A 24,763-nucleotide genomic window follows, 5' to 3' on the forward strand; every position below is an offset into this window, starting at 1 on the left:
TGAGCACATCTTTGGCAAACACAAGATTACCTTTGTGTGATTCTCTTTTACAGATCCGTTGAATAAATCAAATAATCGATTAGTCAACAAAATGAGTGCAAGTCAACTGAGGCATTCCAGCTTTCTTTTGCTATTTTTTTTTATCATTTAATTAAACAGATGCATTCTTAAATCTTCTCAATTAAAGATGGTTGTATCTTCTAATATCAGACTCACGGAGGACTAGCTTCAAAATAAATCCTCCTTAGAAACAATGAAACTGACTTAAACCCCTTCATCTAAAAATTCATAACTTTTTTAAAACAAACTAGGCACCTTCCACTAATTCTAGTTAGTGCCCGAGCACCGACACCGTCGGGCCAGCCGTCTTTATCAGTGTCATAACATAAAGCATGTTGACGCATGTCGTCTAGCGCCACACAGTGGATACAGGAAGTGGTGGACTGTTTGCAAAGCATAATTTCCAGCGTCACTGGATGCAGGAAAACGTCTCAAGCCTGCATCCTGCCGGCACATTCAACGTGCGAAGAAGGTGCGATCGCCCGCACGTCGCTGCTTGCAGCTTTAATTGCACATTCGGTATTAATTTCCCCTTTTCGCGTCGGCTGCGGGCGTTGACGTCCAAAATCGTGACCGTCTCTGTTTGGCTACGCATCCCGAGGGATCCTGGGACGTCCGTCAGTGCACTCGCACTCCTCTCTGTGGTGCGGAGCCCGGCCTTTGGTTTGGCAGGCGGGGCAGCAGGCGGTGCGTCCGTCGTCCCGTCTGCAGGCGGGACAGGACAGAACCAGCTGACGGCAGAACTCGGTGGAGCAGAGTTCGTACTGGTCCCAGGGACCGCCGCAGTACCTGCAGTCTGAACAGAGACCCTGAATCATTCACTTTTAACACAAAGACGACCATTAGGTGTTTATTTAGTACTTTCTTCATATTACTCAACATGCTGATGAAGGTCTTTGACCACAAACTAACCTGAGATGACGTCCTTGTTGGAGGAAATGGCGTAGCGTTCATCAAACACGAAAAGCTTCCCTCGATAGAAACCCTCTGGGAATCGCTCCAGGTAATTGTGGATTCCGCCTTTCAGCTGGTAAACCTCTTTACACACATCCTACGAGTAAACAAACAAATTAAAAGCCAGTCCGGCGAGCTGGGTCACGTTTGACCTCGTGGCATTCCTTTTAGTTCACATGCAGAACAAGTGGCGTTACTTTGGAGCGGAGGTACGCCGAGCCGCGCTCACAGCGGATCCCCCCCGTGCAGTACATCAACACCTTCTTGTCTCTGAACAGGTCCAGGTTCTGGTCGACGTAGTCCGGGAAGTAGCTGAACTTGCGGATGCTCGGGGCCAGACACTGAGTAAACTGCCCCTGGGGCAATAAAACAATCACGGTCACACGTCACAACCTGGATTTTGTCCCGATTGAGGATGAGAACTGTGTGGAAAGTATATTTTTCTACTGTAACATGTTAAATATAGTATTTTAGGGGGTATTGACAAAGCACAAATGGTTGAAATTAAACAAAGAATCACATTTTAACATCTAATATAGCCTTACTTACAATTTTACTCTCGTAGAAATTGCGGCAGTCCAGGAGGATGGTGTCATTGCACGAATCCCCTTTCGCCAACAGAGCCTTCACTTCTTCATGAAACTCCTCCGGCTCCAGATGATCTCCTGAGAGGAGAGACCCATCAGCTGTTAAAAGACCTCTTCCAGAAAGTAACACCTGTACCATGCACATATATAAACACTACAATAAATAATAGACTTATAGGCATTCGGGTCACTGGTAGGATTTGTTTTTGTACCATCACAATATTATTTTACCTGCCAGCTGGTAGGAAATAACATCAGGATCCATTCCCATCGGGACGATTTCCTTATGAACCCCAACCCTCATGTCTTTGAAACACTCTGGGCCGCCATCACTTGTCTGAAAACACACACACATGTAATGCTCACATTTAAGAAGTTAAGTGCAACAGTTTCAAGAAAAAAAACCATTTCTAGCCGGCTATGTTTACGTGCTTTATTTGAACTACACTGGCATATTCCAGTTAACAGAATCATTCAACATTGTGTCTGACCTTAAAATCCTCCTTCTCCATCTTGAAGAGCGGGTGTGAGCGCATAGCGTCGATGTAAAGGTCCGTGGCCGCATCGGTTCCACCGACCGTCCCATTGATGCCTTCGGTCGCCAGCCGCACCTGAAGAAGACGACCGCGACGCATTTACAGCTACATTTAGTTACATTCAATAAAAGAAGTTGGTCTTTTTTTTCTTCTTTCCTGCAGCCTCCCATGTGGATACAGGATGAGAGAGCGTACTCACTTTGCCAGTTAAGTGGAGCTTCTCACACAAAGCTTCCTGCCAAGCACGGACGGCATGTGGATCCTCCACCGGACAGTAACGATAAAAGAGGAGAACCTTGCCTGGACCCCTGAAAAGAAGAATTACATTAAGAGACATCAGTTTCTATTTAAAAATGCAGATATTGTTATGAGCATTTTATAAATTACGTTTTGTTTACACGATTTTAAGATGGACATTCTCCTTTAAAAACAGCACAAGGACGTGGATAGTATGGATAGCATGTCCAGTACTTCTGAAGTTGCTCCTCAGAGATGTGACCACTTTCAGGAATCCAGGCAGAGATGTCCACCGGCTCGGCCTCACGCTCGGTCCGCCGCTGCGTTTCAGCTTCTTCTCCCAGCTGGCTTAACGAGCGCTCGTACGCGGCCTGTGTGAGCTGTCGTATTTCAGCGTCATGGGTCCCAGCCGCGTGTTTGTGAACGGCAGAGTGTTCGTTGAAGGTCTGGCCACAGCAGCGCCAAGGCGGGCTTCCTTCCTCCGCACTGCCGTCCCTCTTGGATGCCACAAAGGCGGAAAACGACTGTGAAGAAGGAAAGAAACTGTGACTGAACGTCTCAGATTACTTTAACACATTTTAGTAGGATTAAGGACATACCATTATATATATATATATATATATATATATATATATATATATTTTGGGAGTCAGGAATCTAAGCGGTTGTAAGGTGATTACTGGTTTAATTAACCATAACATACATACATACATACATACATACATACATACATACATATATATATATATACACACACATACATACATATATATATATATATATATATATATATATATATATATATATATATAGTAATTATGGTTAATTAAACCAGTAATCACCTTACAACCGCTCAGATTCCTGACTCCCAAAATGAGAACATTCAGCTTAAATATAAACTACAGACCATTAGGTGTTGTAATATAGTATATAATAATAGTATATAATAACAGTGTATTTATATGGGGCAACTTTCCCACCAAGATACATAAATAGGACAATTTACAGTTGAACAATAAACATCAGTACACGTTATGTAACGTGACTATTTCTAAATTACAAAATCAAACATATCCTTGAGATAATAATAAAGCATTTCTTTTATTTATTGTTAGTTAGCTGACATACACAGAGATACTAATAACGCCACAATTACACATTATATACTCCTAGCTCTATTTTGTAATTGCTTTGTGTGCAATGCATCATATTATATAGCATGTAATGAATATTCATATTTTCCATCTCAATGTATTTAAAGTAAAGTTGTCACTCACCTTCCTCCTGCATAAGCTGTAGCACCTCCTTTGAGAGGCACACAGTTGTTTCTCCTGTTTAAGTCCATTACACGTCGACGTTTCTAGTTCCCAGTCCATGAAGTCTGCGCAAGGTGTTCCATCCGCTGCCATGTTTGTTATTATTAAAAAATACTACCAACTTAGTTAGCTAGAAAACAAGTCTTTAGCTAAGTTGTAGTCTGAAATTGTAGATGCAATGCGTCACTAAAATATTAAATGCTGACAAGATATTGACCAAATATTAAATATCTTAAACATGACAGTGTTTAACTTACATCACACACATCGAACTAGAAGAAGAAGAAGAAGAAGAAGAAGAAGAAAAAAAAAAAACGGTAAACATCGGACGGAAAAGAACGGCGCAACTTCCGGTTGACCCGGATGTGCCTCACTTGAATCCGACCGCTGTTATTTTTTTTTTTCGGCAACTACGAGCCGCGGCCAGGGCTGAACGAGATATTGAAGCTTGTTCAGCGGACTTATTGGATTAAAAACAAAGTGTAATATCCTTTTTTTTGCCTCGTCGAATCAAGCGGAGTGTTACAACAACAACAACAACAACAAAAGAAAATGTCCCGAAGACGACACAGCGACAGCGATAATGAGGGTCAGTGGACGTTACATGTGTATCGCGAGCTACTCAGCTAACGGCTAGCGAACGTTGGTGGCGTTAATCTGACGCTAAAGATGAACAATATATATATAATATATATATAATATATAAATATAACTTAATTGACGAGGCTACGGGGTTTCCGTCTCCTTGTGGGTACCACAACGGTTAATGTCCGTTGGTATTTGGTTTCGCAGTTAACTGGTAAACGTTAGTTACGTTAACTGCTGTTAAACCGTAATATAAATACACGAGAGCAGTTATTAATATACTGCGTATAATATAATATATACTGTGTTCTGTCCTCCACGCGGTTGTTTGTGATAAACTGACACAATGTTGATTTAAACGTGTACTTATTGATCAACTTATCCGTTAATAAGGTGGGGAAATCCACCCTAAAAAAACGAATTTAAGTCTGGCTGCTTTTATTAGTTTTTTTGCCCAAATTCATGCATTATATATAAACTATGGAAATCAAAAATAATCTGTTTGATTGCTAGCATTGTGTTTTATGTATCCAGTTAAAGAGCAGGACTTTCCCACTTTACTCAATTTGAATGAACACTCCAGAAATTGAGTGTTAAGTTAACACTTCTTCTTGTTAACGATACAAGGTTAATTGAGCTATTGTCTCAGGTCTTTGTATGTACATTTGGTTGTAAAAATCAAAAAACATTTTTAGACCTGGCCTGTGTGTCATAATACAAAGCTTGTTTTTGGGGTGGATAACCCCATCCGTGTGCCCTTCAGGTCGCTTTCTCAGCTCGTGGATCTCATTCCAGTCAGTGTTTGATTATTTGGTCGGTTTATTTCACCCTTCCAGGAGGTCAGGCACATAAGAGGAGGAGAACCTCGGAGCCCATCGAAATCGAAGACCGCCTGGAGTCACTGATATGTCGAGTCGGGGAGAAGGTAAAGAGGCGACTCCGGCGCCAAGGCAATCGTCAATGGTTGGCTGGTCTTCAATGCACCGCAGTCCAGATAAAACAAACTTTAAAAAAAAACTTTCTTCGCAGAGTACGTCGTCCCTGGAGAGCAACTTGGAGGGCCTGGCGGGTGTGTTGGAGGCCGACCTTCCAAACTACAAAAACAAAATCCTGCGCATTTTATGCTCCGTGTAAGTTCACATCGCTGCTCGCCTTCGCCCCTTTTTCAAAGACGCCGCGGTTGTTTTTCTCACCGAGTTGTTGTGTTTTCTTGACAGCGCCCGCATCCTGCCCGAGAAGCTGAGCGTTTATACGACGTTGGTCGGCCTCTTGAACGCCCGGAACTACAACTTTGGGGGCGAGTTCGTGGAGGCGATGATCAGACAACTGAAGGAGACGCTGAAAAACAACTTGTACAATGAAGCCGTTTACTTGGTAAGACTGGCTTTCTTTTTCTTTTTTTTTACGCACCTAAACTGATTATTGGGTATTATTATTTATTTTTTTACTTTGAACATTTTGTCGTCTTTTCGTAGGTGCGTTTTCTGTCCGACCTGGTCAACTGCCACGTGATTGCTGCACCTTCAATGGTGGCCATGTTTGAAAACTTTGTCAGTGTTACTCAAGAGGAAGATGTACCTCAGGTACGTGGGAGAGGAGGAGTGATCGTGCTATTTCATTTGCGACACGTCGGTAATCAAGGAGTTCATGAACCTCATTTATTAATCTGTAAATACATTCGTGAAGCTGAAGTAGTAGATTAAAGAAATAGTGTAATTTTAAATGAGAGCACCTCCATTTAATAGTTAATCTCATCAAATTTAGAAGCAATCTTTGTCTTAAACACTAGCTAACTTTAAATGTAAAACATTCTCAACACATTCAGAAAGAGAAGCGCTTTTGCTTGTTATGTAAGCCGCCGTGTTTGCGTCTCCAGGTTCGGTCCGACTGGTTCGTGTATGTGGTGCTGTCCTGTCTGCCGTGGGTCGGGAAGGAGCTCTACGAGAAGAAGGACGTGGAGATGGACCGGCTTCTCAGCCAGATCGAAGGCTACCTCAAGTAGGACGTCTGGCTCCATTTGTCTCGGCCCTCGTCTCTTCGTGGCCTTCGTCAATCAGCTCTTTCTTAACGTCACGATGGTCTGTATTTTTCTAGGGGGCGAGCGAAGACACACGTCCCCATGCTGCAGGTGTGGACAGCAGAGAAGCCCCACCCACAAGAGGAGGTGAGAGACGGGCGGAGGAGCTACGTTTATCCCCTTAATTGTTATAATAATAATCATAATGATGTTACATTTTATTTGCACAGCACTTTTAAAAGGTACACGGGAAAAACAAATGATAAAAGCAATTACAATACAATCTAGAGTAAGAAACAAAAACGTGCATAACTAGCACGATGAGTTCAAAGCTGATTTAAAGTTAAGGAGATAAACATGTTCAATCTATTCTGAAAATGGCTGAAAATCACAGTTGTCTGTATTTGCATGGATGTTGACAGAAAAAGGGAAAATTAAACGGCGGTAGTTGTTGTCGGCTGTTATTACTTGAAGGCCATGCCAACGTGTGTGTGTGTGTGACACTTTGTCTCCGTGGCCCTCCGCAGTACCTGGACTGCCTTTGGGCCCAGATCCAGAAGCTCAAGAAAGACCGCTGGCAGGAGCGCCACATCCTCCGTCCTTACATCGCCTTCGACAGCGTGCTGTGTGAGGCCCTGCAGCACAACCTGCCCCCCTTCACCCCGCCGGGCCACATGCCCGACGCCCAGTACCCCATGCCCCGGGTCATCTTCCGCATGTTCGACTACACCGATGCCCCCGAGGTACACGCCACAGCACAGCTTTGGAAGAAAAATAAATATAGCGCCCGTCGTTTTGCTTTTAGATGAACAAAGTGTCGCTGAATGTACAACCATCCTTTGTGCTCAGGGTCCCGTTATGCCCGGCAGCCATTCTGTGGAGAGATACGTCATCGAAGAAAACCTGCACTGTATCATCCACACTCACTGGAAGGAGAGGAAGACGTGGTGCGTAACGAGCTTCATCGCGCGGCCGTCAAAGTCCAATTAAGTGTTCTGACGTTTCTGGTTTTTATTTATTACCTTGTTTGTTTGTTTTTTAGTGCTGCCCAGTTACTGAGCTATCCAGGGAAAAACAAGATCCCGCTCAACTATCACATCGTGGAGGTACGCAGTTTAGTTTTTTTTCTACAAGTGAAAAATAAGATGACCGGGTAGATTTTAATAATATTTATCCGTTTCTTGTTTCTGTTTTCCTCTCCAGGTGATCTTCGGAGAACTTTTCCAGCTGCCGACTCCGCCCCACATCGACGTCATGTACACGACGCTGCTCATCGAGCTGTGCAAGCTGCAGCCGGGATCACTGCCGCAAGTTGTATCCTTGAGTCTTTCAAGACCGCGTTCAACCTCAGCAGCGGCCGATTTTCAGGGTGTATCGCGGCCGCTTTCATCCCGCGCGTTAACCGTGTTTATTATCAGTGAGACAAACGTGTTCCACACTTGTTTCTGTAAGACGGCGTGTTTTATTCGGGATCTTTAAACACAGGAGGCCTTTCTTTAACACCCGCCTGTCAGTTGGCCCAAGCTACAGAGATGCTGTACATGAGACTTGAAACCATGAACACCAGCTGCATAGACCGGTAATCTAACGGCACATTTACTTTTACTTGTAGAGTGAGAGACCGTCACTGGAGGAGAGCTGTCTTTTGATTTACCGGTTCCCTTGTCTTTTCTTTTTTTTTTTTCATTTCCAGACTAATCAACTGGTTTTCTCATCATTTGAGCAACTTCCAGTTTCGATGGAGCTGGGATGACTGGTGAGTGCTCCTGTGGTGGACGGAGAGAGCTTTCCTAGCAGCTGGTTACTGATATTAAAGTTGACGTGTCCCCTCTAAAAGGTCTGACTGCTTGACCGTGGATCTGGAGAAGCCTAAGCCCAAGTTTGTCAAAGAGGTTCTGGAGAAGAGTATGAGGTATTGAAGCGTTTCCTTCACGTTTATGTTTTAGTTTTTTTAATGTGACTGTTTTCTGTAACGAGTCAGAACTTTGATGCGTGAAGAAGTTGATTAATCTCGCATGTGCGTTTCCCCGCAGACTTTCATACCATCAGCGGATGGTGGACATCGTCCCTGCAACCTTCGCGGCGCTCATCCCAGCTGAACCCCTCTTTAAGTACAAATACGAAGATGAGAGCGCTTGTAAGAACACTTTTTTTTGTTGTTGTCACAAGCACCATTTGGATAAATTTATTTCCCCAACAGGTCTCTGTGTCACAAGCATATCATTTAAGACATATTTACCTGCCAACATGTCTCTCCTGCCTCACAGCTTCGTTGCCAGGTTACCAAGCATCCATCATTGTCGGAAACGCCATAAAGAACCGGGCATCCAACGAGGAGATCCTCACCCTGCTCAAAGACGTGCCCAACCCCAACCAAGAAGACGACGATGGTTCGTTTACCCTTTCCCTCTATTTTATTTCATCATTTCCGGTATTTGTTTGTGTGTTTCTCGGAGAGAGAACCCCCTTCTTTGTCTCCTTCCAGATGAGGGAGAGAGCTTCAACCCCCTGAAGATCGATGTGTTCCTGCAGACTCTGCTCCACCTGGCAGCCAAGTCCTTCAGCCACTCCTTCAGTGCCCTCGGCAAGTAAGTTGCCCACATTTACCGTCTTCCTAGCCTTTTAGTTGTTTTGTGGTTTCTCTGCGTGACCTCCAGGGGTCAAAACAGGTCGGCTCCTTTTTTAACGCTTAATGTTTCCATCCGTAGTCTTTGGTGTGGCTGGCTTCTCTTCCGGTTTGTCCTCTCAAATAATTTAGATTAAAGACACAATGAGTAGGACAACGATGAATAGACTCTCATCCAACATTATTCCTCTCAATCACCACTTTTTTATTTATATATTTGATTATATAGTATTTTCTAGCTTTTTTAAAAATAAATAAATTCGGTTTACTTTTTTGATTTTACCGTCACTGTTTGACTATTTTTATTTTTATTAATTTTTTTTTCTACTCTCTTGTTTCACTTTCCACTGCACATGTTCCCCCGCGGTGTGACGAATAAAGGATTATTATTATTATTATTTTATCTGGTGCTGAAATAAAATGTAAAAAACCAGCCTAAATATCTAAATAAACTTTTATTTGTACAATCACACGAGTCTGATCACCGCCCGGTCTCCTCGCCTGCTTCTCGCCCCTCCAGGTTCCATGAGATCCTGAAGGCCCTGACGGAGCGCGACGAGGGGAAGCTGCACATCCTCAAGGTGGTTTACGAAGCGTGGAAGAATCACCCGCAGGTACGCAAACGCTCACCGAGCGACATGTTAACGTAGCGGGGAGTTGGAACGTTTCAGTGAACCTGGCTGTGCGTCTTTGCCGCGTCACAGATGATCGCGGTGTTGGTGGACAAAATGATTCGGACGCAGATCGTGGACTGTGCTGCCGTGGCCAACTGGCTCTTCTCTCAGGACATGGCCCACGAGTTCACCAGGTGAGACGGGAAAACCGACACTTTTAACGTCTTTTTCATCTCTGCCCGCCTCTAAAAAAAACCCCAAAACGACTCTCTTCTCCCTCGTCTAGACTTTTCGTTTGGGAGATTCTGCACTCGACCATCCGAAAGATGAACAAACACGTCCAGAAGATCCAGCAGGAGTTGGAGGAGGCCAAGGACAAACTGGAGAAGCAGCAGCATAAGAGGGTAACGTCATCCGTCATCGCACGCTAACGATTTAATGTTGGTTAAAGTCGGGGGGCTTCATGTTTGTTTCTTTGTTTGTTGAACAGCAAAAGGACAGCGGGGACGAAGAGGACATGGACAAGAACAGCGAGGATGAGGAGGGTCAGCTGGAGGAGCAGATCGATCGGCTACAGGAGAAGGTGGAGTCGGCCCAGAGCGAACAGAAGAACCTCTTCCTCGTCATCTTCCAGGTAACGACGCAAGGAACCACGTCAATAACAAAACACTCAGGATTCTAGCACCAGATTAACATAAGCACCCAGACTTTAAACTCAAAGGATCTCCAATATCTATCTTTTGTACTATTTCTGCCCCGTCGTCATAGAAACGTGACTTTTACAACAATTCGCATTCTTTAAAATGCCCCTTTATTAATTAATGTCTCCCTCAGCGGTTCATCATGTTGTTGACGGAGCATCTGGTTCGCTGTGAGACGGGCAGCGTGGACATCAGCACGCCCTGGTACAAGAACTGCATCGAGCGGCTGCAGCAGGTCTTTCTCATGGTAAACACACACACACACACACACACACGCTGCGGTATCACGCTGTGCGTGTTCCCTCTCGATGACGTTTGATCTCCTCGTCTCCGCAGCACCACGTGACCATCCAGCAGTACATGGGAACCCTGGAGAACCTGCTGTTCACCGCAGAGCTCGACCACCACATCCTGGCCGTGTACCAGCAGTTCTGTGCCCTCCAGCTCTGAGACACACACACACACACACACACACACTGGCACATGTAATTGGATGAAATGTGTGCTTGTGTTCACACAGTACCTGTGCTAAACCTACACATTAGAAACTACCAGCTCTTGCATCAAGAATATCCTCATTTCTTTGTTTTCCTTTGTGTGTTCGGTGCCATTCGTTAGTTTGAGGACTTTCAAAAAGTAGGAATTCAAACAAGAGTTTGACGAAAGCCTCCATTAATTTGCTGTAGTCGTTTCCCCTTTTTTTGTTTTTATTTTTAGCCTGGGTTTCCCCATTCTGTTCATTTTTACATCCTGCTCGTATTCTTATGAATGGGTCTTTTTTTTTTTAACTGTCCAGACGCAGCTGGAGGAATGATGATGATGATGATGATGATGATGATGATGTTGGGAGGCGGGGCTCGATTCTGAATCTGGAGAGCGCTCTACCTTTTTTTTACATTTGTTTTATGTGGAATTGGGAAATAATTAAAAACTCTCCAGTCTTTATCTCTTTAGTCTGTTTGCGTCTTGTCTTTTTCTAAGTCAAATCAATCTTCTTCTGTTATGATTTACCAGAGCATTAAGTCATATTTTTTTTGCATTTTCAAAGCTTGAGCCAGCAGATGTTTTATTTATTCTAATTTCTTTAATTTCATATGTATATTTTATCCTTTTGTTTTTAGTTATTGGTAACTCGTAATGCCGTATAAAGGATTTTATGTTGCGTATATTATGTATAATCAAGGTAAAATGTTGAAAACACCTTTGACCTCTACGTCGTGGGCAAGTCGTTACCATTCAAACTGCATTTAACATGTTTCATAATGTTTATTTAGAACATGGTGAACTTAGAGGTTCCCACATCAGATGTTTTTGATTAACGGTCTTTAAGTAATTACGTCTGGCAAAGCAGCCGGTGCAACACGCCGGAAGTCTCCGTTCGGTTCAGATGTGCCGGCGTTGGAATCTGGCATTAATTGTGACGGTTAATGTTTCAAGTCACACCTCTGGGCTGCCACCTAGAGGTCTTTTCCTTTTAACCTCGTCCGCCCAATGAGCAAGAAGTAGACTAGAAAAGTGAAAATGCCTTTTTAAAGTATTAAAAACAGGAAACATCAGAAACGCTGAAGCGAGTCGTATTTACACGCGTGGCGTCTTTGAGAAGACCGACTCTTGAGAACAAGTCCTTCAAGTTCTCCTCAATCTCTCAGCGAAAAACTTCACCGTAACCTCTTCGTCGAGCATTCAGTACAGTGATGAACATCGACCGTGTACAGGAATCGGCACCGTATTTATTCCCTTTATTGCACAAAATACACCCCCGTCTCTATAAAGCCTGGAAGGCTTCCACGTCCTTTAAATGGTTTGTCTGCCGTCCTTAAACCAGAAGCATTTTATACACATGTAATTAATAAGTAGTTATATGCTGTATTGAGGGGTTGGTTTTTTGTCTCAATAAAAAACCCCAATGACATTCTGTTTTGGTTTATGTGCTCATTAAAACATGTGTCATCACAGATCAATACATTCAGCTCTCAGAGAACCTGCAGACTGTAAAGTTACTGCATTGTTTTCATAGCGTGTCATAAACCTTTCATAGTGGTTTTAGTACAATACAAACGTGGCAATGCATCAAATCCAATGATCCAGAATGTAAACATCAGGATTCTGTTTGACCGTCCATGAGTCAAACTGAGTCCACGGTTGTTCTCTGCACCTGAACGCAACGCAGCCACACGACGGTGTGTTTGAGAGCAGCTCAGAAGTGGAGTGAAATGTGCATTTCGGTTTGCCTTCATTTTCCTATTAATACAATCAAAACATGATCGGTGTAGAAAATTTTCAATTCAGACTATTTTCCATCTAACTGGGATATTTATAGAAGCAATTGTTAGATGCAACTTCTTTTTTTTGCGTAAAAAGTCTCAAATATTTCAATAAAATCTGCTGAGTTTATCGATGCACCTTTCTGTAACATTCAGAGGATTTCATTGACATTACAAGCAACATAATTAATCTGTTATTGCACGTGGCCCCAGTGCCGTGCAAAACAGGAATGTCTCGATTAAAAAGAAAAAAACTTCTGAATCCGAGGTCACCAATAAAACTTCCTTCGTACCACAGAAATCAAACTGCAGGTGTGATCTATCCCATAATTCCCTCCGTCGCTCTCGTCTTACGCGTTACACGCGGCCCCGGAGCTCGGAGCGTCCTCGGAGCCCAGAGAGTCGTCGGAACCCGGAGCGTCCTCGGAGCTCTGAGCGTCCTCGGAGCTCGGAGCGTCCTCGGAACCCGGAGAGTCCTCGGAGCTCTGAGCGTCCTCGGGGCTCGGAGCATCCTTGGGGCTCTGAGCGTCCACGGGGCTCAGAGCGTTCTTGGGGCTCGGAGCGTCCACGGAGCCCGGAGCGTTCTTGGGGCTCTGAGCGTCCTCGGAGCTCTGAGCGTCCTTGGGGCTCGGAGCGTCCTCGGAGCCCGGAGCGTCCTCGGATCCCGGAGCATCCTCGGATCTCGGAGCGTCCTTGGAGCCCGGAGCGTCCTCGGAGCCCAGAGAGTCCTCGGATCTCGGAGCGTCCCCGGAGCCCGGTGCGTCCTCGGATCTCGGAGCGTCCTTGGAGCCCGTCGAGGCGGCTCTCGGTTTGGTCCCGTACACCGCCTGCTCCTCGGCCTCCAGCCGCCGGTATCGAGTGTTGAAGAAGATTACGAAGGTGCAGCAGAAGAAGGTGCACAGCCCGGCCATCAACATCAGCGGCACTGAGGGAGGAGGAACGTCCAGGTTACACTACACAACAGCATCAGAGGGAATGTGGTTTTATCTAAACAACAATAAAATAAAATAAACACTTGCACACCTGCAATACGATATTGTTCTTATCGTTGCTATAAATGAGTTACAAGTCAGACTGTATGAGAGCGCTGTACGCTTTCAAATGTTTCAAAATGTCAAAAAATCAATAAATACCAGGATGCTCTACTACATCAAGCTTGGATTCTTCTACTGGGCCTTCTGACCCACAATCCTTTGCAGAGCAGATATATGAGCAACAGGGTCAAAGTTCACGGTGCCGTGTGACGACGAAGTCGTGAGTTCATACTGAATTCATACTGCATGTTCATACATAACGGAGGGCACTGAGTCAGATCTGCCCCCCCCCCCCCCCCCCCCCCCCCCCCCTACCCTGAGGTTGAGACGCTCACGGGAGGCGTGAGGTCACGTGACCTACCCTTCCAGCTCAGGACGATGTCCCCGCAGGTCGACAGCGGAGAGTCCGCGAGGCGTTTAGTGAGAGACTGAAGGAGGACGATGAAGAGGACGGACTGAATCTGTCTGGAGAAGATCACATTCAAACAGCCACGATTATTATGAATTACACAGAGAGTTCAGAGAGGAAGTCAGGGAGAAAATCGGTGTGTGGAAACCTTTAAAAATATGAACAGCTCATGAGCTATAATTAGGGTCCGAGCGATCCCTATTGAAATTTCTGGGGTATTATTCCGAGCGACTGACCAAGCTTGTCAGGCTTGGTGAAAATAGCCATCTGATATAATCGTAAATTTTGTGTTACAAAAAAATGTCTCTCTAGTGCCCCCTCAAAGTTGGACCGGCAACACCCCTCACCCAGAATGTCCAATTGACGTTTTGTGGCTCATTATTGGAGTTATATCATCTAATCTTGTGTTAAGAAAAAATGAACCAATGAACCTCTTAGGGGCGTGTCTTGCCTTACAATGCGCATAACTTCAACAATATAGGGACTAATCACTCAAAACATCCAGTATATGTGCACATTGCATCCTGTAACATGCACAAAAAATCTTGTACGATTTAAACACTAGGGGGCGCTACAGTAATTCGCACAATTTGGCCGCTTTGGTTATTTTTCACAGTTTTTGTAATTTTTCGCCATTTTACTTTTACACTCTCCTCCCACAGAATTTATCCGATCGACTTCATTTTGTTTACGCATGATCTAAAGACCTTAAAGACGAATACTTATCAAAATGGTGAGTTTTCACTGAAAAACCTTGGCGTGCCGTGGACCCCAATAAGCACCCACTTTGTGCGGTTTGTTATGTAAAAGAAAGTTGCTGGTCCAGTCCTTCACATTGAAGAAACGTTCGAATTTGTCATAGCAAAACCCACTGGCCAAAAAAAATGACACATTGTATAATATGAAGTATAATCCTAGTCTAGTAGAAAGATCCTTTTTAGATCTGAGGCTGTGGCTCTCCGAGTTAGTGTGTTTCCTCCATAACCATAAGGTTGCAGGTTTTGAAAATTACAGGAGGTGGTGCTCACTTCACGTAGAGACACATGATGCATGTACTGTATATGTTCACATTTTCATAGCACCACCTACTGGCAAAGGGAAATTACACATTTTATACTATGATGTACTCCTAGTTTAGTGGCTTGGGATGCTCAAAAACAAAAAAAAAAAATTAAACAGGCTTTTGGAACTCCACTGGACTTCCTTAAATCTGCCCCAAACTTTTTATTTTACTTTCTGACGAAAAGGAAATCACTCAAATGTCAAACAGTTGAGTTCCTTTGAGCAGAAACACGGTAACATCTGTGTAGAAAAGTGTTTAAGTCACATGTAATCTGCCACACTGTATCCTGGTTGTTGTGTTTGTTTACCCCGATACAAAGAGAAGTCCGGCTGACGTTGCTTCCCCAACGGGATACGAACACTCCACCGACAGCTCCATAGCTACCGGGTATATGGAGAACCCGAAAAAACCAAAAAGGGAGCAGACGACAGCTACGGCAGTTCTCTGGTGCTGCAGCAGAAAAACCTGAGAGGAGGAGGAGGAAACATGAATTATGAAATCAAAAAACCTTGATGATGAGCCGTATCTCTGTTCCTCCCACAACCCCAAATAATACAAATGAGAACTTTGACTGAAGGATCTCTGTGAACCACAAATACCTCCATATATATATTTATAGTGTTTGCATGATCAAACACTGCGACATTCCACCGGAGGGTGGAAGACACAGCCTTCCACCCTCCTTTAAACTGGAAATACAAAGCGGGTGTGGAGCGTTTTGAATCTCCCCGTCTCCTCCGCTCTCACCACTGAGAAGGCGATGCACGACAGGGCGGTGAAGCTCATGTTGACCTTCATGGCCTCGATGAACTTCCTGGTCTTGTCGACGTAGACGCCGAGGATGGCGGCACCCACGATGCCAAACACGATGGAGAGGGCGTTGCAAAGGCCAGCGAAGATCTGCAGCAACGAGACGTTAGAGGTTGGTAATTAAAGACTGCATCCGGTATGTACAAGACCAGGAGGGTTTGTCAATACATATAAGTATGCAGTTATTAAGTAAACAATCAATTAATTTAGTCTTTCTTTGAAATGTTCTAATTTATATGCAATTTACTGACAGTAATGTGGTAAATCCACTAATGTGTCATCAAATAGGCTGCCCGTGTCTTTTATTGCTCATTTGGTACCCAATTGTTCCCCATGAGAATCAAAGCGACGTCTGGTCCTCGCGGTACACTTACGTTGGTGTACCCTTGCACACACAGGATCTGTTCCAGCAGCGTGGAGAAGCAGGTGAACACCGCGACGCCCGAACCGAAGCACAGCATCAGCACGAGGTAGGCTCTGTTCGTCAGCAGCTGCAGAGGAAACAGATGCGAGGATTGTTTTGTGCAGCATGTTTGACTTTTATTAGACCGATGACAGACGTGAGGGAGAAAGGTCCCAAGAAATGGTTGAGTTTTCATTGTAATTGGTCATCCTCATTGACTGCATTGTAGTTGTATCTTCACCTTGTTTCCTTCTGCAGAGCCTTGTTGACATTGTTAACTTTAACTTCCGATTCATATAGCGCTTTTCTAGACAATCAAAGACGCTTAAATCATCTTACTTCATCAGAAGTAAATCCAGTTGGTCCCCCCTCCCCTCCCCGTTTTCCTCACCAGTTTGATCCCCTGCAGGTACGGCTCAGAGCTGGAGGACACGGCGCTGGCCGACGGCGGCGTGGGGGGTGAGCTGCTCCGTATCCCCAGCGTTGCTAGGAAACAGACGATGCATGCCGGCACCGCGTAGACGAGCAGCTGAGAGGGATGAAACGCATACAGAATGGGATGATTAACGAGGGTGGCACCTGAAATCAGAGACCATTCATCATCATTAGCAGGTGAGGAGCCACAGAGTTTTATGAATTAGCAGCAGCAATCCCACAATGCCCTCTGGGACCCCTCTAAACTCTGTCAACTGATGTCTTTTTTGTTGTTGAAACCAAAACAACGAGTTACAAAAACACAAATGTTCCTCGGTTAGATCAGCTCACCAGCTCGGGGATAAGCGCCGGTGTTTGAGCAATCATCGGAGACAGGAGGCTGGCGAGTAGTATGCCCACAGGGTTGGCTGAGGAAGGGGGGGGAGGAGAAGTGGATGAATAAATAAACCATTGTATATGTAAAGGTGTTTGGCTGATGTGTGGCTCTCTACCCGGTGACCCCTGTGGAGGCCGGTTCACGTCCGCATCTCAGCAGAGATGAGTCACTCACACATGGAGGCGATCATGTTTGCGGTGGCGCGCTGGTGGTCAGGGAACCAGTGAGCCGCCACCTTGGTGGGGGTGAAAATGAAGAGGGGCTGAGCCATGGCCCCGAGGGTCTGACCCGACATCACCAACAGGTACTTGGCTGTGAATCCCGGGCCCTCCGGGTACACGGACGCCCCGATGAAGCGCAGCAGGGCCCCGAACATGTTCAGCCACGCCCCCAAAATCAGCTGCAGAGGCAATATGGTCATGTTGTCATGCATGTGTTTACTCTAACCCTAAATATGAAATGTATAACACATCACAGGAGAGAGCTTCTGGACTCCAAGTGTTTCAGTCAGTGAGTTTAATCAATCTGACCCAATTTAAAACACCCATTCTTCCACCGATAACACCACACCAGATTCAGCTTTGTAATTTAACAGACCTCCTCTTTGATCGTTTTCAGAGAGAGGTTCGTACCGTGGTCCGCAGCCCGAGGGTGTCCAGCATCCACGTGGACCCAAAGCTGAGCGGTATGGCCACCACCATGTAGACCACTGACAACCAGTTGATCTTCTCCAGACTGACCCCCAGGAACTTGGCAGACCGGTCCGCTACTGGTGCAAAGGTCAGCCATAACTGGGGAAGACACAACGGAAAGTCCTTCAATTCATTCAGCGATACAAGAAATTAGCCCTGGCTGGGATTCGAACCTGGGACTTACAGAGCGAATACCTAACTAGGTGACCTATAGCCTCAGTTGTCTAAATATTTTTTTTATTAGACTAGGTTTAATACTTTATAGTAGAAAAAGTCTAATTTCCTTTTGCTGGTAGGTTTTGCTATGACAAATCCGAACATTTCTTCATGTAAATGTGCTCAGGCCTCGACCAGCATCATGCATGATTATTTTTGGATGATGTGCATTTGAGTTACATCAACTTTCTATAAATAACAAAACGGATACATTGTGTGGGAGGACTGTGTAAAAGTATGAATGCTCAAAACTGCGAAAAATGACAAAAACGGCAAATTGGGCGAATTACTGTAGCGCCCCCTAGTGTTTAAACCACACAATATATTTTGTGCATGTTACAAAATGCAATGTTCACATATGCTGAATATTTGGAGAGATTAGGCCAAATAGTTCTGACGTTATGAGCATTGAAGAACAAGACACGCCCCTAAGAGGTTAATTGGTCCATATCTCCTAAACACAATGAGATATCAAAAAGCTATTACTAATTTTGTAGCTACAATTATGTTTAACAGAAAGTTTGGTATGAATCGGACCCAGCGTGTTGGAGGAGTGCACAATTATATGTTTTTCACAAAATTCCCCATTGTGGAAAATCTTAGTAAAGCTTAAGGGTCTAAGAGGATTTTTTGAAGAGCAGGTGGAGTTGGACAGGTGTGAAAAAATGTAAGTCAATCGGACATTCTGCGTGAGGGGCGTCGTTGGTTAAACTTTGTGGGGGGCGCTAGAGAGAAAATTGACGTCTATATCAGATGGCTATGTTCACCAAGCCTGACAAGCTTGCCAAATTTGGTGAGTTTTGGACTATGGAAAGTACCCCAAATGTTCCCCTAAGACCCTAATTATAGCTGCAAGCAGCGATGTGCGGGTCCTCGTACCATCACGCACGTCGGGGGTTCGAGGAGCGAGAATGTCTGCGACCGTCGGTGAAAGGGTCTAAGAGTTAGGCGTTCTAGATTGTACTGACCAAATTTGAAGTCTATCCGATGATTTACCTTTGAGGACAAATATCAAAATGGGCGACTTCCGGTACGGTTTAGAGCACGGTCCCAAGATACTTTATTTTCAGTTTACATGTGTTACATATGCCTACAAAGTGTCATACATGTAGATCAAACTTAAATTAATTGTTGTAGCGGGCGCTATCGAGCCGAATTGCCATTTTGAAGCATTACAATCATATCAGGTAACTACATCTTAGACTGTAATTACCTGATATGAACGAATAATGAACCACAGAAAGTTTTGTAAGAATCTGACCCAGCGTTAAGGAGGAGATGGAAAAAAAAGTTTTTTTTACCAAATTCAAAATGGTGGAATATCTGAATAGGCGCATTTTATGACCATCATTGACTTTTTTGTCAAGCAGGTCCAAGTAGACCTGTGTGACAAAAAGTCAATCTCGAAGTTATGTGTCTTTACATATTAAGCCACAACCCTTAGAAGTTCATTGGTCCATATCTTCTAAACACAATGAGATATCAACAAGCTTTTGATAACCTTTCATGACATTGAACGAATAATGAACCACAGAAAGTTTTGTAAGAGTCGGACCCAGCGTTTAGGAGGAGAGGTAAAAAACGTGTTTTTGACCAAATTCAAAATGGCGGAATATCTGAATAGGCGCATTTTATGACCATCGTTTACTTTTTTGTACAGCAGGTCCAAGTGGACATGTGTGACACATTTCAAGTCAACCTGTCATTGGGGTCAAAAAGTGTGGGCTTTCTACCTCAAGGGGGCACTATAGAGACATTTCACAAGGTTTGCAGTATGATGAATACGTCTGGAACACGTTTCTTTGGAAAGGAAAAGAAGAAGAAGAATTCCAAGAAATACAAAAGGTTCCTCTCCGACTACGTCGGTACGAGGACCCTAAAAATAGGAAATGTATGATAAAAGATTTTAAAAGAAGGAAATCAAAAAGGTAACTGATGTCAATGGCTGTGCTTAACTGGTCAGTAAAATCATGACATGTAAAATACATGTATGTTATTAATCCTTTATAAAAGTGCTGTTTTTTTTAAGTGGTCGTTTAATGCATTTGTTAAAATCCATTAAACGAGTGTAAATCATCTGTTTTACTTATTCATATAGTTATATCATTTTTAAAAGTATGCCTACAGTCTTTGTTTTACCTTAGGATAGTTAATATGTGATGATAAACATATGGGAACTCAAACACAATGTAATCTCTTAAATTACAATAAAAACATATCAACCCTAGTTTTTTTTTAAATAGTTTCATCTTCTTAGTGGTCACTTCTTTTAAAAAAATTAAGTAAAATTGCACATCAGCAATCAGGCCTATCTTGTTGCGGTCATGTGACCTGGACACAAAGAGGAAATGGCTCAGCTCATGTGAGATTGATTTTTACAAAACCTTTATTTTACATAAAACAATACGAACAAACAGACACATTGTAATCACATTAACTAAATAAAACAACAAATACATCTTCAACACCATCTGTGTCCCTGAGAGGTGGTCCTGAGACCCCATTCAGTTTAAAGTCTCTGTGGAGTCGGGAGCTTCCTCCTCTTCCACCTGTGGTGTATTCTCCGCTTCCTTAGAAGATCAGCTTATAAGATACCGTTCCACATAGGTGCCCTTTGACCTGTTGGAGAGGGGTCTGTCCCTGTGCCCGGAGGGCACCTGTTAAGAGGCCTTTGTGTGACCTCGTCTGTTACTTCTTAATCTTGATATATGGTACACATTCCTGTGTCTGAAAAGTAAGTGTTTAGATTGGGGGTTCCTGAGTCACGTTAGGTATCTCAGGGTCTGGGCACGACGAAGTGGCTATATAACTGAGTCTCAGTAGATCTTCCATTTGGCTGAGAAGCTTCTCCGAGCGATCTAGACGCTCGTCCTGACCTGTGATTCCTCTCTGTAATAAACTCTATTATAACAGAAAGAACAGTGTCCGCGGAGATTCCTTCATCCTCATTCTTCAACATCACTGCCGCTTGAAAGATACGACACACCCTCCTGCAGCATCTCCGTCTCGTCCTTCTCCTCCTGCAGCATCTCCGTCTCGTCCTTCTCCTCCTGCAGCATCTCCGTCTCGTCCTCCGAGCAGGGAAGCCACCGCCGACACGCCTCCCAGTCCAGGACCGGCCACCTCCGTCAGTCTCCGCAGGGTCGCTCCTCTGGACCTCGGTCCTCTGGAACTCGGTCCTTGCGTGTCAAAAACTCCTCATACTCCTCTAGCACTTTACTAACAGTCTGAGCTATCTTCCTCAACCTATAGCCCTCCCGATCTGTAAAACTTTTCACGGCCTTATTGGCCATGTGGAGCCGAATGGACCTAACAAGCCTCGGCAAGTCAGAGAAGTGATCCTCTATCAAGATCCTCTGGTTCTTAGTCCTACCTAGAAACCCCCTTATTCTGCCCACACTGTACAACCCTGGGTGCTCCTCACCGTCATCAGAGGAATCACCTTTATCATCAGAAAAGGAGTCCTCCTCCATACTGGACTCAGATTCAGACTCCCCGTCCCTGTCCCCATTGCCCGAAGCTCCCTTCTTGGCCTGTGAGCTTTCCCCTTCCTCCCTGCTCTTCCTCTTCAGACGGTGAACCTGACGCTTCTCCTCCTCCATGTCAACCTCACCGTCCGTCCACTCGACATCCGCCTCCTGCCCACATCTTTCCTTCCCTTCCCCCTCATCTTCTACCTGCTGAGACACACCAGCCCTCTCCTCCTCAACTTCCTGGACCACCTCTGTCCCCCTATCACCCACCTGCTGGACCACCTCTGCCCTCTCTTCCTCCACTTCCTGGGCCACCTCTGCCCCTTCTCCTTCACCCTGCTGGGCCCCGCCCAGCCCCTCCTGAACCCCCGCTTCACCCTGCTGGGTCCCACCCTGCCCCTCCTGAACCCCCTCCTGAACCCCAGCTGACCTCTTGCTTGGGCAGTCCCTGGCCTGATGCCCCTCTCGTCCACACCTGAAACACTTCCCGTTTCCAGAGGTCACATACAACACGTAATCAAAGTCCTCGACTCTGGTCCAGATGACGAGGTTGAGCTCCTCACTCCTGTTGTTCAGGACCATGAGGAGCTGCCTCCTGTGAGACACAACGTGCTTCTGCAGGGGAGACCTGCACCCCGAGGAGACCTTCCTCACCTGCGAAACCACCCTCCCGCTCGCCGGCCGGCTGCGCCAACAGGCACACAGTACCCACTAAACCCCCTCGTGCACCCAGTAACACCACCCAACACCACCACGTACACTACCACATACACCGCTCTCTGTCGACCACTTTCAACACGAAAAGCAGACAAAAACCACCATCTACTAACGAAATAACGCTCTCAGCTCACAACCTCCGTGCTCACGCTCAGAGAGAGAGAGAGAGAGATGGTTTTCTGCTCTCATGTGACCGCTACTGAACAAACTAACACAAACGTAACAGGTTTCTTCGTCGCGTGACTTTTATTCAAGTACGATTGTTGAAATTATAGCATGTTTTCCCCATTTAGATTTAGGTGTAAAAACAGCCTTCACAGCGAAAACATTTAGACAAACACAATCATGGCACTCTTGTTAGAAATAGGTTGTTAAGAGTTTGCATTTGGTTGCTTCTCTGGGGAGGAGAAACCAGTTCACCCAGCTACATTTCTAGCTATACTTCTTTTCCTGTATATGCACTGGGTGTGTACTTCAGCGGCTCGCCAGCGGTTATTTGCCACATCATGAATGCCTCTGAGCATCTTTTGTGAGTGGGAATAACAAAAGCCCCCAGAGAGAGAGAGAGAGAGAGAGTCCTGTGGGAGCTGGAAGTAGGTGATGGAGGGCTCAGTTTGCAGGGCGGATACAAGCACACTCCGCTCCTCAATGACAACAATTAAGTTTTACTTTAAGTTTTAAATCCAACATTTAATTGTAACAATACGTTTACACTGTGGTATTAGTACCTTTGTATCACTGTGGTATTAGTATATTTGGTATTAGGTTAGTATATTTGTATCATTATTACATTAGTAGTATTAGTATATTTGGTATTAGGTTAGTATATTTGTATCATTATTACATTAGTATATTAGTATATTTGGTATTAGGTTAGTATATTTGTATCATTATTACATTAGTAGTATTAGTATATTTGGTATTAGGTTAGTACATTTGTATCATTATTACATTAGTAGTATTAGTGTATTAGGTTAGTATATTTGTATCATTATTACATTAGTATATTTGTATATTTGTATCATTATTACATTAGTATATTAGTTGTTTTAGTTTTCATGTAAAGTTGGTTTAACGTCAACTATTCAACGTCGTTTTCTTGAAGCAAACAAACGCTGCTGCACATGGATGAGCCTCAACATCAGAAGTCCAGCCTAAAGAAGCGGTGTTTCCTCCAGGTTCTAACACCGTGAAGCAGAAACAACTCACCGTGGCGTTGGAGCAGTTCAACAGACACAGAACGAGCAGGACGAACCACCTCCTCTTGTAGACCTTGAACAGCAGAAGTTTCTTCAGCTCCGTGTTCGGGGTCCTCGGAGCCTCGGAGGAAGAAACCGAGGAAGAACCCGTCTTACTCTCTGCGGCACCATCCTCCATGAGTACATGCAGAGTATCCAAAGAGTCGCGTTATGGTTCCGGAACACAGCCCGGAGTGTGCCAAAACATCAAAGATCTTCTATAAACAAGAAGAAACCTCTTCGTCGTTGAAACAACGGCCCCGGATGTACACATTCATTTCTACAACTTAAAAAAAAGAATGCCCGTTAATGTTGATTTTATGTTATATTACTACAAAAAATACATAATGTAGGTCCTGCTGGTAAGTAGAATGCAAGTCTTAAGACACTTCCGATTCGGCTTCACACAGACACGAAAACTACAATATTATTATTAATAATACAAAGTATTATTCCAACTCAAATGATATGTATTATTATTAATAATAATAATAATAATAATGGTAATACATATAATTATAGTTGGAATAATAGTTTCAAAATGTGAAATAATCCAATTCACAACCTAATGGATTCAGCATGAATACAATACAAATGCCCACGTGTTATTGTGAGCACTGAAAATGATTAAAAGAAAAAGTCCATGAATCCTGGTAAGAAAAAGCATACTTCAAACTCAGTTCATAAGGAATCCCCAGGTTGTAATCGGCCAAGAGGATTAGTGCATTCAGAAGGTTTTCACGTTAGATTATAATGATCTTACTGTCTTCCTTTGCTCTCTCTCTCTCAGTCCTTCCCCTCCTCCTCTCACCCTCTCATCCTCTCACCCTCTCACCCTCTCACCGTCTCACCCTCTCACCCTCCTCTCTGGCCTCGTCTGTTCTGTCAGCCCTCCCTTCAACTGACTCCTTCTCACTCATGCAGCCTAACTATGCCACTGACACTCTCCTCTCTACTCTGTCGTCCTCTCTTGATTCTCTCTGTCCTCTTACGACTCTAAAGGTCCTCAAGTCCTCTCCGGCTCCGTGGCTGTCCGAACCGGTGCGCGCCAAGATAGCCACTATGCGAGCATCGGAAAGGAAATGGCGGAAATCCAAACACGTCGACGACCTGCTCGCCTATCAATCTCTTCTCTCCTCCTTCTCTGCCTCTATCTCTGCAGCCAAAAGCCTGTTCTACCAATCCAGAATCAAATCCTCTTTTTCTAACACCAAAAAACTCTTCTCTATTTTTTCCAACCTCCTTGACCCCCCTGGTCCCCCCCCTCCTTCCACCCTTCTACCAAGCCACTTTGTTGACTACTTTACAAAAAAGATAGACGGCATACGCTCCTCATTTACTACTACATCTTCTATAACTACACCTCCATTCACTTCATCTTCTTCCCCTTTGCTTTCCTC

At 44.5% G+C, this 24,763-nt stretch overlaps 3 protein-coding genes across 4 annotated transcripts; 1 reads left to right on the plus strand and 2 right to left on the minus strand.

Moving 5' to 3' along the window:
• Window positions 1-142: 142 nt before the first annotated feature.
• On the minus strand, window positions 143-4,030 carry LOC117737550 (thiosulfate sulfurtransferase/rhodanese-like domain-containing protein 2). Of its 2 annotated transcripts, XM_034543600.1 has the most exons (10): window positions 3,948-3,993; window positions 3,652-3,776; window positions 2,609-2,898; window positions 2,337-2,445; window positions 2,093-2,212; window positions 1,833-1,938; window positions 1,564-1,679; window positions 1,212-1,370; window positions 973-1,111; window positions 143-856 (listed from the first exon to the last, which is right to left on the minus strand). In XM_034543600.1, exons 2-10 carry the CDS (start codon window positions 3,748-3,750, stop codon window positions 648-650), a joined length of 1,347 nt encoding a protein of 448 aa, XP_034399491.1. In that variant the 5' UTR covers window positions 3,751-3,776; window positions 3,948-3,993; the 3' UTR covers window positions 143-647. The 2 variants fall into 2 exon arrangements, with proteins under 2 accessions (XP_034399491.1, XP_034399490.1); XM_034543599.1 differs by having other exon boundaries at window positions 3,652-4,030.
• On the plus strand, window positions 4,017-11,186 carry LOC117737542 (nuclear cap-binding protein subunit 1). The gene is made up of 23 exons (XM_034543581.1): window positions 4,017-4,279; window positions 5,112-5,200; window positions 5,305-5,405; window positions 5,493-5,649; window positions 5,751-5,858; window positions 6,152-6,273; window positions 6,370-6,439; window positions 6,820-7,035; window positions 7,142-7,239; window positions 7,335-7,398; window positions 7,496-7,606; window positions 7,807-7,871; window positions 7,986-8,048; window positions 8,130-8,204; window positions 8,326-8,429; window positions 8,560-8,682; window positions 8,778-8,880; window positions 9,439-9,532; window positions 9,623-9,726; window positions 9,819-9,936; window positions 10,023-10,166; window positions 10,367-10,480; window positions 10,570-11,186. Exons 1-23 carry the CDS (start codon window positions 4,243-4,245, stop codon window positions 10,681-10,683), a joined length of 2,394 nt encoding a protein of 797 aa, XP_034399472.1. The 5' UTR covers window positions 4,017-4,242; the 3' UTR covers window positions 10,684-11,186.
• Window positions 11,187-11,957: 771 nt separating this feature from the next.
• LOC117737547 (solute carrier family 49 member A3-like) lies at window positions 11,958-24,115 on the minus strand. The gene is made up of 11 exons (XM_034543595.1): window positions 24,033-24,115; window positions 23,335-23,649; window positions 17,660-17,818; window positions 17,202-17,427; window positions 16,982-17,058; window positions 16,608-16,745; window positions 16,188-16,304; window positions 15,751-15,903; window positions 15,311-15,468; window positions 13,893-13,996; window positions 11,958-13,422 (listed from the first exon to the last, which is right to left on the minus strand). The coding sequence occupies exons 2-11, from the start codon at window positions 23,500-23,502 to the stop codon at window positions 12,848-12,850; spliced, it is 1,875 nt and encodes a 624-aa protein (XP_034399486.1). The 5' UTR covers window positions 23,503-23,649; window positions 24,033-24,115; the 3' UTR covers window positions 11,958-12,847.
• Between the last annotated feature and the right edge of the window lie 648 nt (window positions 24,116-24,763).

The sequence above is a fragment of the Cyclopterus lumpus genome, chromosome 10 (genome assembly GCF_009769545.1).
Source record: "Cyclopterus lumpus isolate fCycLum1 chromosome 10, fCycLum1.pri, whole genome shotgun sequence".
Taxonomy (NCBI): Eukaryota; Metazoa; Chordata; class Actinopteri; order Perciformes; family Cyclopteridae; genus Cyclopterus; species Cyclopterus lumpus.